We start from the raw sequence: 15,765 nt of genomic DNA on the forward strand, positions 1-15,765 counted from the left end.
TGCTATGGCATAAACAGTTCCTGATTTTTTCCACCCAGTTTTTGATTGCTGAATATATCCAGAGGTCAAGCAGATATACTAACAATAATGAAAACCAGAATACTGATTACTAATCCATGAAGAGTGTGTCACCATTTAAAATGACGTATGTATTTTTTCAATGATTTCCCACAAGGACACTGTAAACTAATATAGGTATTATGTCACAGATGGAAACAATGAAATTTACAGAGATCAAATGTCTATAAAATCAAGTGTATAAGTTTTAAAACCTGAATTTATTACATGTCTTATATAAAACTATTGACTTTTATTAATACACTGGATTTCAGTGATTAACTATGAAAATTAAGTATGAGAGGACATAAGTTTACTTTTTAATTCATTTCTTTGGTCCCATGATTCATATAATAGATTCATACTGAATAACTTATATTTAAATCATGAATAAAAATTTATTCTTAAAAAAAGATGAAATATATAATGTGCATAACTATGTAAGACAGGAAAGAAAATTCTGGTTCAATACACCAGTTTCCTTTGACCTTCACACAACAGAATGACCTATTTACTTTGCAGGAACACAAATTTAACTTCTCAGGGAAAAGGGGCTCTATGACATCAACTGCATAAAGCATGTTGATTTCCTGTCGGGGAATAGAGGGGAAAAGGAAGCAACAGACACTGAACAATGAAAGAAGCTGGAAGACCAGAGGAAAGCGCTGATCGAAGGAAGGGAGGAGGAGCAGATGGCTTAGGAGGGAGACATGTGGGAATTGGGGGGAAAGGAAGCAATTGGCAAGGGGAGGGCTGAATGCCAAATTTATGAAGGGTCTGGAGGACCCTGGGGATCTGGATGGGATGTGAGTCAGCTGCTTTTTACCAAAATATCACACCAACAAGGGAAATCAAAGAAGCCTACAAAGACACACAGGAAGCAGAGAAGGACTGGAAAAAGAACTGATGACATATTGCACTCTAACAATTGTACCTCTTAGCATGGGGAATGGGAGGTGCTAAATCATCTTTTATGTATAACTGAATTCTTCTCTGAACTTCACTCATGACTTTCAAACCTTTGACTTGCTTATGAAAGAAATGATTCAGATACAACTCTTCTATTTAAACCACATTTTACTGATACCCTGTATTGGTGTGTTTTCTCATTCATATCTAAATCAATTACTTTAAACCATCTATAGCGTGACCAACTGTCTCAGTTTTCTGATAACTAAAGGTTATTTTCCTGGGACTGGGATTTTCAGTGCTAACACTAGGACAGGTCCCTGCAAACCAGGATGGTTAGTCATCTTATCTAAGTTAAAACCTTAAGAAAAGGCCACTAAATGTCCTTGCTCTTCATGCTAAAACATACAGACACTGAAATTTTCCCCACGTTTTTCAAAGAAGAATGAATAAGGTCTTAATACAGGGATGTGATAAGTAGATGAAATTGATAATAAAATGGTTTCTGGACTATGGCTTCCAAAAGAATAAGTAACAATGAAAGCATTTCTTTGTAATTTATTTTTTCAACTAAGTAACAAAAAATTTGTAAGACATATGACATATTTGCAGCAGGCTGCTTTGAGGACAGGTAGGAAAAAAATTAAAACTCAAGACACAGCTTATCTCAAAAAATAAGACAAGTCATTTAAAAAGCTATGTCACAAAGCCACAAACAAAGAAGATGGAAACAATATGTATTAGTCATCTCTAAATTTTAACTTAAAAGTTAAAAGTTTCAAACATGAAACTCTTTTAAACTCTTCTTTTAAATACTAAAATGACATAATTCTGGGTAAATGACAGTAAAAGGTTATTTGAAAGAAAATTATCTGGAATTTCAGAAATGAGTCCAGGATGACGTTTACCATCTACACTGTATTGTTACTATTTAGCTTTTACAACATTTTATTGTATTTATATAAAATTGCCAAGCTACTACATCAATATTTTTATTTAATTTCCCATTCATTTAATTTCTTATAATTGCTTAATTTTTCTTATAATTTCGTATAATTCCTTAATAACTTTTGATGTGTGTACAGCTCATGAAATTATAATCTAGCTAATCCACAAATTGCACAATTGACTATATAGTCAGTTAAATCATCCTCTGACTCATTCTCTTTTAATATAAATCCTCCTTTCCTTAAATGCCAAATGGCGAAGAGTCATTTACCATCCTCTTTAGAAAATCTCCTAATATCTTTTGAGGAAAGACCTCTACTGTCCAGAATATATGGTTTTAGTTTATTTGAACTCTTGGTTAAACTATAACTGGCTAGTTGAACATATTTGACTGAATTTGGCCATTTATAGGTCATCTTTCGTGAACGTACCAAACTTCAAATTTTATAGATCTTTGTTATATTACAGTTGTTATTATTGGACATAATATGGACTAATTCTCAAATGTACCTAGTTTAGTTTCAAAACCACTATAACCTCCACTGTGTGAACTCATCTCTCCAGACCCTTACAAACTCAAAGACAATATTTCACAGTGAAGACTAAGAGTTGCTGCAATTCTGAGTTGAAATTTGCACTAAAAGCAAATTCTCAGAGTCCTTATATATGTGGCAAAATCTATGGAACCTTTAGAAAATGCTGTCAGTAAACAAAAGGCAGATGTCTCCACAGCCAGTTCGGAGTTAACCACTGCATGAGTGAAATTTTAGTATTTATGTGACAGGCCTGCTGTGAGGATAAAACGGTCAATATATACATAAAGCGCTTAGAACGGGGCCTGGCACATAGTGAGTGTGGCACTGAGTGTTTAATGTCAACGTCCTCCTCCTCGTCATCATTATCACTAGCATTAGCTTCCTCCTCGTCTCCATTAAGACATGATTGGCAGGTGTAAGTGTAACGTAATGAAAAGAACATAGCTTATTCACCGAGTTTCAAAGGGGATTAAATGAGATAATACAGAATCTGTACATGGCAGTGCTGAACATACATTAGCTACTGTTCTGACTATGGTAGAGTAGTTAATTGTTGGTGTCCTTGCAATAACCAGTGATCAGGGACTTCCCTTCAGCTCAGATGGTAAAGAATCTGCCTGCAATGCAGGAGACCCGGGTTCGATCCCTGAGTCAGGAAGATCGCCTGGAGAAGGAAATGGCAACCCACTCTAGCACTCTTGCCTGGAGAATTCCATGGACAGAGGAGCCTGGTGGGCTACAGTCCATGGGATCGCAAAGTCAGACACGACTGAGCAACTAACACACACACACACAGAGGTATCACTGCATCACTGATGTGATGGACATGAACTTGGGCAAGCTTCAGGAGATGGTGAGGGAGACAGATGCTTGGCATGCTGCAGTCCACAGGCTCGCAAAGAGTTGGCCACAACTGGGATACTAAGCAACAGCCACTGTGGGGCTTTTCTGGTGGCTCAGCAGTAAAGAATTCACCTGCAATTCAGGCAACTCAGGTTGAATCTGTGGGTCAGGAAGATCCCCTGGAGGAGGAAATGGCAGCTCACACCAGTATTCTTGCCTGAGAAATCCCATGGACAGAGGAGCCTGGCAGGCTACAGTCCACGGGGTCGCAAAAGAGTGGGACATGACTCAGTGATTAAACAGCAGCAGGTACTACTGAATACCGTAAATCATCTAACTTATAATACATTTGTTTTTACGCTTATAAATGAATTAAATACATTTTATTTATATCTTCTATGAGAGATGGGCTAGTTCCTTCTGACATTATGCCTGCCATACCTGTGGCTACCATCAAGAGAATGTTTATTTTGTAGAGAACCAATAAAAAGATATCAGAAACATGCCGCAGACATTGAACAATTGTGTGACTCTCCCAAAACTAGCATGATTTTAACATACTTAACTTTTTACTAAGGTAGCAATATTAAAATTACCCCAGGTCTACAAATTCAAAATAAATGGCACATTTTTAAATAAGCTTAGTACCATTTCACAATATTTTGGCACTAGTGAGTTTCTATTCTCTTTTTACCAATGATGATTCACTCCGTTCAGAAGCTCAAGATCATGCTAACAATTTTTTATTGGCCTTTTTGGGTCTACGTGTCAGCAACATAATTCTGTAATTGACAATATTTACACACAGTTTTGCCCTTTTGTAGTCTAGGAATTTATTTGTGGTATGTACTTTCAACTGTATTTATCTTTTTCTTTAATTCAAGGGCAATTTTAGTTTTTTTACTTGAACACAGATTTTTTTTTTCTCTCCATATACGGTATTGTTTTCCCCAATCTTATTAAACATTCTCAGTTTTCTGGTCATACAAAATAATCATGAGGGGCTTCCCTGCTGGATCAGTGATTAAGAATCCTCCAGCTCATGCAGGAGACACGAGTTTGATTCCTGATCCGGGAGGATCCCACATGCTGAGGAGCCGCTAAGCCTGTGCACCACAGCTGCTGAGGTGTGCTCTAGAGCCGGGATGCGCAATTACTGAGCCCACTCTCTGCAACTACCCAAGTCTGCGCACCCTGGAGCCCAAGCTTGGAAACAAGAGAAGCCACCAGAATGAGAGGTCTGCACACCACAACACATAGTAATCACCACTCACTGTAACTAGAGAAAAGCCCATGTAGCAATGAAGAACCCGCACAGCCAAAAATAAACAAACAATTTAAAAAATCTTGAGTTTAAGTACAATATTTCCAAAACACAGTGAGATAAAAGCAATATATCAGTTTTTATAAAGTATATCTAAATGTTCTACGGCAAAAAAAAAAAAAAAAAGTCTTAGGTCCTCTAATTCATTTCTAGGGGAAAAATTCACTTATTAATAATAATGGTTATGTCTTAAGTGTCAGATATATGGAGTAAATCTATTTAACCCAGCCTTCCCTTCTATTTCTCATTCTCAACATAAATACTCAGGTTTGGGTGGGGGAAGACAAGAAAGAACACTAGAGACAAAAACCATCTAATGCCTCTTTCAGATTATTCTAAGGAATACATGCCAAAAAAGTTCTAAAAGATTCTCCTCTCAGGTAGGAAAATAAGAAAATGTTTTTTATATATTCCTGGTTTATAATCATCAGAGATCTAAAATTTGGCTTGGAATACTGGTCAGGGTAAAAAGAAATGACTTAGAACATCAAAAAATGCAGGTGCAGTTACAATTCAATTACATATTTTCCTTTTTTGTAGGGTGTGGCTTTGTTCCTACAGCTGGGAGCGTTGTACTTTAAATTTTCAACAAAGAAAGCCACCACATTAAAGAACTCTAGAAATTCCTATAACCAAAACTGTAGCAATAACCATGCAATCTTCATATGCCTTTCATAAAGATAATATGTGCTTTAATCTCCTGTTTGTCTGTACTCAACACATTTGGCAAAGTACTTTGACAATAGAAATGAAAACAATCATTCAAGAACAAAGCTGAGGAAAGAAGAACCACATAAAATATCTAATAACCAACATGTCTTAAGAATTTACTTTGCATTCTTGAAAAAAAAAAAAGAATTAGAATTAACATCAGGCATTATGTTTCTGTTTTAAGTTTTTGTTTTAATTACTCAATTTTAGTTTGCCTAAGGGAAGAAAATCCAACAAAAACAATTATGATCTAAATAAGAGCAGTAATTTTGTATACACACTGCCGATTTTTCATCTATCATTTCGCTGCATGTATAAATGTGCTTTTTTACCTCCAGTGTTTTATCAGTTTAACAGTCATAATTTACACAAAACACACAGATGGTCTTAGAAACAGTAAAAGTTTCAAAATGTTACAACTTCTTGGCATATGGAACAATATTGTGCATCATCATGTTGGCAGCATTTAAATGATTTTAAAATTATTTTTACATTAACATCTTGGCATTGCTTCATAGTCATAGGTTATTTCAACTTTAAAGTGTCTGATTCCTGACAGGAGGTGGCTCTTATACTGATTTTATTTTATTTTTTTCATTTATTTTTATTAGTTGGAGGTTAATTATTTCACAACATTGCAGTAGGTTTTGTCATACATTGACATGAATCAGCCATGGAGTTACATGTATTCCCCATCCCGATCCCCCCTCCCACCTCCCTCTCCACCCGATTCCTCTGGGTCTTCCCAGTGCACCAGGCCCGAGCACTTGTCTCATGCATCCCACCTGGGCTGGTGATCTGTTTCACTATAGATAATATACATGCTGTTCTCTCGAAACATCCCACCCTTGCCTTCTCCCACAGAGTCCAAAAGTCTGTTCTGTACATCTGTGTCTACTAATGTGTGGAGGCATTAGTGCCCTTTGTTTACAGGATAGCATCTTCTAGACAGTAAAACATAAATGAAAATTCTATAATAAAGCACTTTGGCATAAACCACAACATTTCTTCTAGTTTAATATATAAAAGGAAGTTCCAAGAATGTTTTAAAAACTAAAATTTACCGTAGCAGTTTTACACCTTTTTTGCCACACAAAAATGCATAGATACATATATATGCATACACACAAAACAAAACATTTAAGGTTAACTAAGACTTTCAAAATGTGAGGCTACAACACCTTTATGTTTTAACTATTTTATTAGATAAAACACAGAAAGAATTGTCTATACAATTCTAATGTGCCTGATTTCAATCTTTCCAATTTCTTTTGAACCAGTTCAGTGAGTTTTAATCCCACTATTAAATTGAAACTGCTATTATCAAGGTCAAAAATGACCACCAAGTTGTCAATTCCAAGGGTCAGTTCTCAATCCTTATATTACCTGATCTACAGGCTGCAACTGACTCAGTCACTGCAACCTCCTTAAAGTACCATCTTCAGTTGGCCACCCTTCTGGTTTTCTTTTCTTACTGACTGACTGCTTCCTTTCAGTCCCCACTGCTCTTTCTGCCTCTTTTCCCTGAGAGCTAAACACTGAATCTCTTTTCCTTTCTATGTATAATCACTCCCTTGGTGATTTCAGTCTCCTGTTTTTTAAGTAATATGTACAAGCTGATGACGCCCATGTTCATTAAGATAGGCTAATGAGTCTCTGCTAAGAAATTCTTCGTGATTTACTACAACAAAAACTTATTTCTCCTTCTTTCTACATGACCACCAGGGGAAGGCAGGAGTGTGGGGTGGAAAGTTCTGCTACACCTAACTCAGGCACCCAGGCTCTTTGGGTGTCCTGGAACACGTGTCTTCCTTGGTTCAGTTCAGTTCAGTTCAGTTGCTCAGTCGTGTCTGACTCTTTGCAACCCCATGAACCACAGTACGCCAGGCCTCCCTGTCCATCACCAACTCCTGGAGTCCACCCAAACACATGAGCTTAGTTGCCCCGTGGTAAAGAGAAAGAGTGTTGGAGGCTCACTCACTAGTATTTAACATCTTTAATTTTCACTCTTAGCTCATGAAGCTGAACCAGCCAAATGGGTTTGCCCCATAGCAAGGAAACTGGGAAGCAGAACCTTTCTTCTGCCCAGAAAGAGGGGGTAACTGCCTGGTAATGAGTACTTGTTTTGTCTACCACAGCTCAAATTTTTCTCCAACCTCAACCTCAACTCTGATGATCTGACTCATGTTTCCAACTGCCCATCTGACGTTTATACTTGGATATCTAATACAAATTTCAAAATCACAATGTCTAAAACTGAGCTCTTGATACTTCCCATTTCAAATCTCCTCTTTCTACAGTTAATGGCATCTCTGGCAATGGCATCTTGACCTTTTCGGTTGCTCAGACCAGTGGCCTAAGATAATCCTTTTCTTTTTCTCACAAGCCACATCCAATCTTTTAGCAAATTCCATTGGCAATTACTTCACAGCAGATCCAGAACATAACCTTTTCTCTCCAACTACCTCCTAAGAGAGATTACTGAAAAAGCTCCCACTGTTCTCAGCCGCTACCGTTCCTTACTGTGTAGTCCAGTGAGTGGAGGATGCTTCTGAGAAATCTCTGATGCTTCACACCTTGTTCTGAGGGGAAGTGAAACTATTTACAAGGTCTACAAGGTCCCAGACAGTCTGCTTAGCTTTTTCTTTTTTTTCTTAATTTTTATTGGAGGACAGATGCTTCATAATGTTATGTTAGCTTCTGCAGTACAGTACAGTGCACCAGTTACACATACACACACAGTCACTCTTTTTAAGACTCTTTTCCCATATAGGCCATTGCAGAGCATAGAGTAGACTTCCCAGTGCTATACTTTGGGTCCATATTAGTTATCTATTCTGTATATAGTAGTGTGTGTATGTCAACCCCAATCTCCCAGTTTCTCCCTCCCTGCCTTCTCTCACTCATAACCATAAGTTTTGTTTCTACACTTGTAACTCTATCTCTGTTTTATAAATAAGTTCATTTGTACCCTTTTTTTTTTTAGATCCCACATATAAGCGATAGTATATGATATTTGTCCATCTCTGTTCTAATTTCACTCAGTATAACAATCTCTAGGTCCCTTAGCTGCCTCCTGAGAAACCTATATGCAGGACAAGAAGCAATAGTTAGAATTGGACATGGAACAATGGACTGGCTCCAAATTGGGAAAGGAGTACATCAAGGATGTATATTGTCACCCAGGTTATTTAACTTCTATGCAGAGTACATCATACAAAATGCCAGGCTGGATGAATCACAAGCTGGAATCAAGATTGCAGGGAGAAATATCAACAACCTCGGATATGAAGATGATACCACTTTACTGGCAGAAAGAGGCTCTTGATGGAAGGTGGAAACAGAAGAGTGAAAAAGCTGGCTTAAAACTCAACATTAAAAAACTAAGATCATGGCATCTGGTCCTATCACTTCATGGCAAATAGCTGGGGAAAATGTGGAAATAGTGTTATATTTCATTTTCTTGGGCTCCAAAATCAATGTGGATGGTGACTGCAACTGAGAAATTAAAAGATACTTGTTACTTGGAAGAATAGCTATGACAAAGCTAGACAGTGTATTAAAAAGCAGAGACATTGCTTTGTTGACAAAGCTTCATATAGTTAAAGGTATGGTTTTTCCAGTAGTCACATATGGATATGAGAGCTGGACCATAAAGAAGGCTGAGTGCCGAAGAATTGACACTTTCAAACTATAATGCTGGAGAAGACTCTTGAGAATCCCTTGGACTGCAAGGAGATCCAGCCAGTCAGTCCTAAAGGAAATCGATCCTGAATATTCATTGGAAGGACTGATGCTAAAGCTGAAGCTCCAATAGTTTAGCTCCCTGATGTGAAGAGCTGACTTACTGAAAAAAAAAACCCTGATGCTGGGAAAAATTGAGGGCAAGAGGAGAAGTGGGGGACAGAAAATGAGATGGTTGGATGGCAGCACTGACTAAATAGACATGAGTTTGAACAAACTTAGGGAGACAGTGATGGACAGACAAGCCTGCTGCTGCTGCTGCTAAGTCACTTCAGTCGTGTCCGACTCTGTGCGACCCCATAGACGGCAGCCCACCAGGCTCCCCCGTCCCTGGGATTCTCCAGGCAAGAACACTGGAGTGGGTTGCCATTTCCTTCTCCAATGCATGAAAGTGAAAAGTGAAAGTGAAGTCGCTCAGTCATGTCCGACTCTTAGCGACCCAATGGACTGCAGCCTACCAGGCTCCTCCGTCCGTGGGATTTTCCAGGCAAGAGTACTGGAGTGGGGGCCAAAGAGAAGCCTGGCATCCTGCAATTCATGGGTTGCAAAGAGTCGGACACAAATAAGCAACTGAACAACAGCGGCAACCATTTTGCTATTTCATTCTTTTTTATGACTAGTTGTCATCCTTGATGCCATCGCCTACAAATCTCCCTTTGCTCATTCTGCTCCACCCACAATGACTGTTCTGCCTTTTGTTTTGAATGTTAGAGGTACATCCTGACTTAGGGTCTTTGAACCTACTATTTTGTCTGAGCACTCTCTCTTTATCCCTCCCTCAGTCTTTTTCACATCTTTATGTGAAACATTTCTTGTCCTCTATTAATATTTAAAATTGAAATTCTACCCTAATCCTAATTAATCTGTTTACCACATCATTATTTTTGTAGGACTTATTATAGTCTAATATACTACATGTTATACTATCTATTATGGTTCTCCCTGTATAATTAATCACAGAGTATAGCTTCAGAAGGGCATTGCCAGAATCCTGTTAATGCTGCATCTCCAATGCTGAGAAATTTATCATTAATTTGTATTAAACACAAACAGGTAATCAGGAAACAGCTGAGGAGGAGATGGATAATAATGACGTTAAGGAGTTTGTATTATTAGGGAGGGAAATGGAAATTACAGATAAGAATCATCAAATGACTTAAAATATATTTTTAAAGGGAAAAATTATATTAATTTTGCATAAGTCTAAAAGGAATCTGTTATCATTAACAAAAGTAGCATTTGGCCCTAAACTCTATTCCCCTGTGCTCTTGATTCTTTTTCCCCAAAACAGTGTTTCCGCATATGAGACATCAGAAGCCACTTTGCTATGTGGTTTTTCAGCATCTCATAAAGGTAGAGCTAGGTCCTTCTCACACTAATTCCTAAAATTAAAAAAATTCATTTGAGAAGCTCAAGCTAATTCAGATCAGTGCAGAAAAAAAATGTTTGCTTTACTATATATAAGGTCTCTAAATCCCTGTCCACCACAACTTCTCTCTCTCTCTTTTTTCAACTACTTAATTTTCATACTGATCTGCTAACTAGTTGTTCAGAAACAGTACAAGCATTTATTAGGATTATGATTATTATAACTTTTTTCTTCAACATTAGCGAAAACCTTTGCTTTACACACACATTCTCCTGGGAAACTTTAAATCTTGGTGCATAAATTCACAAGGATATCAAAGCAGTCAATCCAAAAGGAAATCAATCCTGAGGATTCATTAGAAGGGCTGATGATGAAGCTGAAGCTCCAATACTTTGGCCACCTGATGCAAAGAGCTGACTCATTAGAAAAGACCCTGATGCTGGGAGGGATTGAGGGCAGAATGAGAAGGGGATGACAGAGGACAGAGGATGAGATGGTTGGATGGCATCACTGACTCAACGGACATGAGGGTGAACAAGCTCCCAGAGATGGTGAAGGACTGGGAAGCCTTGCATGCTGCAGTCCATGAGGTCGCAAAGATTCAGACATGACTGAGCAACTGAACAACACCAACATGAACAAAACAAAACAAAACAAAAAAACAGTAAATGAGAATACTGTACAATCATACAATCAATGAGAGTTCCGTTACTTAGGTACTTTGGTCAATTCCTTGTAAGACAGAAAAAGCAAAGAAGTCTCATAGAATTGCTGTTAATAAGGGGGAAAAAAGCATCATTACTTATTATAGATAGCTTACTCTCTACTCATATCACAGCAGAAATTCAAAATCCAATAATCTGGTCGCATTACTTTATTTTGCAATGAGGTCAATCCATCATTAACCATCATTCAGAATAAGATTTTACTTTTCAGAAATGACATCAAACTCTAGAACACAAAAGCAATTTAAAAAGGAGAAAGATAAAAATTCTGAAGTGACTTAAGAAGCTTTCTGGAAATTATACTGTATTTCTGAATTCTATTTATAATTTTTTGCTATAACATCTAGAAATGGGATATGCCCAGAGTTACTAAAATAATTATGTCATACATAAAAGTGTTAACTCTCAGACACTGAAATCATAGTTTTATTTTACTGAGTAGCAAACTAAACAACATGCATATTCCTTTTATATTTATGTCAATACAGGGAGAACGAAAACATTTCTTTTAAAGAAGAATTAAAAATGAGCACTGTTGCAGTCCTGTGTTTAAAAGAATCCACGTTTTTCTCTCTTTCTTTGTTGGAGATCCATACAGTTAGATTTATAAATGTTCCCCACTGCTGAATTAAATACTCACAGTTATTCTTTCATCTTTATCATCCAGTGGAGAGCCATCTTTCTTCCATGAAATGGTGGGTTCGGGATGGCCTCGTGGGGGCTGACATTCCATCACGGCAGGCTCTCCCACGGCCACCATGACATCGGAAGGGTTTTGTCTGAAGTCATCCCGTAGTACTGTAGAACAAGATTAAATCATTACAGTCAATGGTGATATATACAGCCCTTATCTCTGAACTTCACAAAGGAGATATTTATTACAGTAAACGACTACTAATAGCTATCTCAATACATCTTGGAAAATCTATATCTACTTACAGACGTATGCAGTTTAATAATGATATCTGGCCTTACACACACAATGGGGATAATTTGATATTCTTCATAGGCCAGTGGGCAAGTGTTTTCTGCTGCCTAGTGCCCTGACAGCATCTGGCTTATCTATTACTTGCATTTCTTCTCTGCCTACTGCCCACATTTTCTCATCCATGTACTAATGAATATAATTGAACCCTCCTTTTACTTACATGACACATTGGGGTGATGCTTTCTATTATTAAATGAATACATATACATGCAAGCAAAAATATTAAAGTAAAATATACTTCCAACATGGATCTGATTGAGGTATTTTAAAGATATTGCAAACTAGTGTATTAGAGTATCTAATCACTACAATTTAAATATGCCCATTATAAATACCTTAGACATATTTGCAAAATTATTAAATTCAAAATACTGTGTGTTTTTCCATTATCACTGAGTAAGTGAGGGGCAAATGTTAAAAGGCAGCAGTGATGACACCAGCATTGCTACCAACAATGTCATTTTGGAGTTCCGTACTTTTAAGTTTTTGTGGATTTGGTCGGGGGTACATATTAATAATAGAAGAAAACAACAAAAGCAGAAAGACTAGAGACCTCTTCAGGAAAACTGGAAACATCAAGGGAGCATTCCACCCAAAGATGGGCACAATAAAGGATACAAATGGCAGAGACCTAGTAGATGCTGAAGGGGTTAAGAAGAGATGGAAAGAACACATGGAAGACATATATAAAAAAGATCTTAATGAACTGGATTACCATGGTGGTGAAGTTAGTCACCCAGAGCCAGACATTCTGGAGTGAGAAGTCAAGTGAGCCTTAAGAAGCACTGATGTTAATAAGGCTAGTGAATGTGATCGAATTCCAGCAGAACTATTCAAATCCCTAAAGGATGATGCCATCAAGGTTTTGCATTCATTATGTCAGCAAATCTGGAAGAAACAGCAGTGGCCACAGGACTAGAAAAGGTCAATCCTCATCCCAGTTCTCAAGAAGGGTAGTATCAAAGAATGTGCTAACCATTGGACAATCACTCATCTACCCTGCTAGTTAAGAGCATGCTTAAAATCTTGCATGCTAGGATTCAGCATTATGAGAACCAAGAACTTACAGATGTCCAACCTGGGTGTAGAAAAGGAAGAGGAACTAGAGATCAAATTGCCAACATTTGTTGGATTATAGAGAAAGCAAGGGGAATTCAGAAAAACATCTATCTCTGTTTCATCGACTATGCTAAAGCCTTTGACTGTGTGGATCATGACAAACTACCCTTAGAGAGATGGGAATACCTGTCTTCTGAGAAAGCTGTCTGCGGAGCAAGAAGCAACAGTTAGAACCCTGTATGGAACAACTGATTGGTCCAAGATTGAGAAAGGAGTATGATAGGGCTGTCTGTGGTCACCCTGTTTGTTTAACCAATACACTGAGCACATCATGAGAAATGCTGGGCTGGATGAGTTACAAGTTGGAATCAAGATAGGCAGGAGAAATATCAACAACCTCAGATATGTGAATTATACCACTCTAATGGCAGAAAGCAAAGAGGAATTAAAGAACCTAAACTAAAGGAACTAAAGATGAGAGTAAAGGAGGAGAGTGAAAGAGAAGGCTTAAGACTAAATATTAAATAAAATAAAATAAATAAAATTTAAATATTAAAAAAGAAACTAAGATTATGGCATCCAGCCCCATTACTGCATGGCAAATAGAAGGGGAAAAGGTGGAAGTAGTGACAAATTTCCTCTTCTTGGGCTCCAAAATAACTGTGGACGGTGACTACAGCCATGAAATCAGAAGACAATTGCTTCTTGGCAGGAAAGTGATGACAAACGTAGACAGTGTGTTGAAAAGCAGAGACATTACTCTGCCGACAAAGGTCTGTATAATCAAGGCTATGGTCTTCTCAGTGGTCAAGAATGGTTGTGAGAGTTGGACTGTAAAGAAGCCAGGACACCAAAGAATTGATGCCTTCAAACGGTGGTGCTGGAAAAGCCTCCTGAAAGTCCCCTGGACAGCAAGAAGATCAAACCAGTCAATCTTAAGGGAGATCAACCCTGAATATTCACTGGAAGGACTGATGCTGAAGCTGAAGTTCCCGTATTTTGGTTATCTGATGTGAACAGATGACTCATTGGAAAAGTCCCTGATGCTGGGGAAGATTGAGGGCAGAAGGAGAGAAGAGAGCATCAGAGGATGAGATGGCTGGAAGGCACCTCCAATGCAATGAACGTGAACTTGGGCAAACTTCAGGACATGATGAGGGACAGGGAGGCCTGGCGTCCTGCAGTCCATGGGGTCACAAACAGCTGGACATGACTGGGTGACGAAGCAACAACAACAAAATATTATTTTATTTAATTCTCAAACCTGCTCAGAATGAGAGATATTATCAACATCATTTATATTACTAAACATATTTTTCAGAAGAGGAAACTGTTCATACTATAAGCTCAAATGGACACTAATATAATACTAACAAACTCTGAAACAGCATTATTCAGTTTGTGATTATTGGAATAAAATGTGGAAATCAGACACGTATTTGAAAAAGAGTTAATAAAGTATAACTGTCCTCATTATCTTGTTAACATCAAGAAATCATAATTTTTGGCATTAGTCTGAAATCACAGCTCTGCTGCTTACAGAGTAGGTAAACTCAAACACATTACTTAATACTTTGTTTCCATGTTTACAAAGCAGGCATGCAGATGCACACTTCAATAAGTCCAAAAATGTTAGCTACCTTTCTCCCATTTTCCCCCAATGTATAATAAAAGGTGACTAATTTTAGTAGTTTAATCTGATACTCAAAATGTTCATTGGTATGTTAAGTACATAGATTTGAAATGATAAATATTATTTATCTTTAAAAATCTATTGAGTTAAATATCTGATACTACAACTCTGTACTGGAATGAATGTCTTTCCATTTCAATGGCATTTTAAAATATTTTCATGGATGAAGTACGACAATGAAAAAAAACCTATGATTTCAAAAGTCACTGTTAAATTTTGGTTTCAAACCCACAAATAAGCTTAGAGGCTTACAAAATCCTAATACTTTATTCTTGCCATTCTCTGCTTTTCCCTCCTTGATGCCAGCTAACTGTGTGCATATATCTGAGTAAGCCATAATATCCACTCAAACCAAACCATTTTTTTCATCTATCTATTAAGAAAACCTGGGCACAACAGAACAATATTAACACTTGGAAATACCACTTAAGGAGGAGACTTGTCTCTCCATCTTTGGAAAGAAGAGTAAAAGGAAATATGATCACACCACACTGCTGTAAGTCTAACTTCAGTAGATACAATATTTAATTGTAATAAAATATCTATTATATAGAGACAAAGATAAACCATGTTGAACTGAAACTTGCAGCTCCTGTTAGCACATTATAAATGAACAGAGTACAAAGACTTCTACCATCTATGAACTTGCGTTACTATTATGAGTTAAGAATATGCCACAAATAAAATGTAAGGTTTATAAAAAAAGCAAATGAATTGACCTTAACAAATAGCATGTGCTTTTGCTGGATCACATTATTAATCTAAGATAAGACTTCTGAAAAAATTTAAAACTCTTGATACATGCAAAAGTAACATAATTTTCAAATAAAAATAAATAATTTGTACAACTTTTCTGCTT

At 37.3% G+C, this 15,765-nt stretch overlaps 1 protein-coding gene across 1 annotated transcript in view; it reads right to left on the reverse strand.

Moving 5' to 3' along the window:
* Positions 1–15,765, reverse strand: part of ROBO1 (roundabout guidance receptor 1) — a 442,006-nt gene that overhangs the window by 125,939 nt on the left and 300,302 nt on the right. Inside the window, exon 3 of the mRNA XM_061134342.1 lies at positions 11,807–11,964. Coding sequence (XP_060990325.1) covers positions 11,807–11,964 — 158 coding nt within the window. The remainder of the gene's footprint in view (positions 1–11,806; positions 11,965–15,765) is intronic.

Source organism: Dama dama, chromosome 31 (genome assembly GCF_033118175.1).
Source record: "Dama dama isolate Ldn47 chromosome 31, ASM3311817v1, whole genome shotgun sequence".
Taxonomy (NCBI): Eukaryota; Metazoa; Chordata; class Mammalia; order Artiodactyla; family Cervidae; genus Dama; species Dama dama.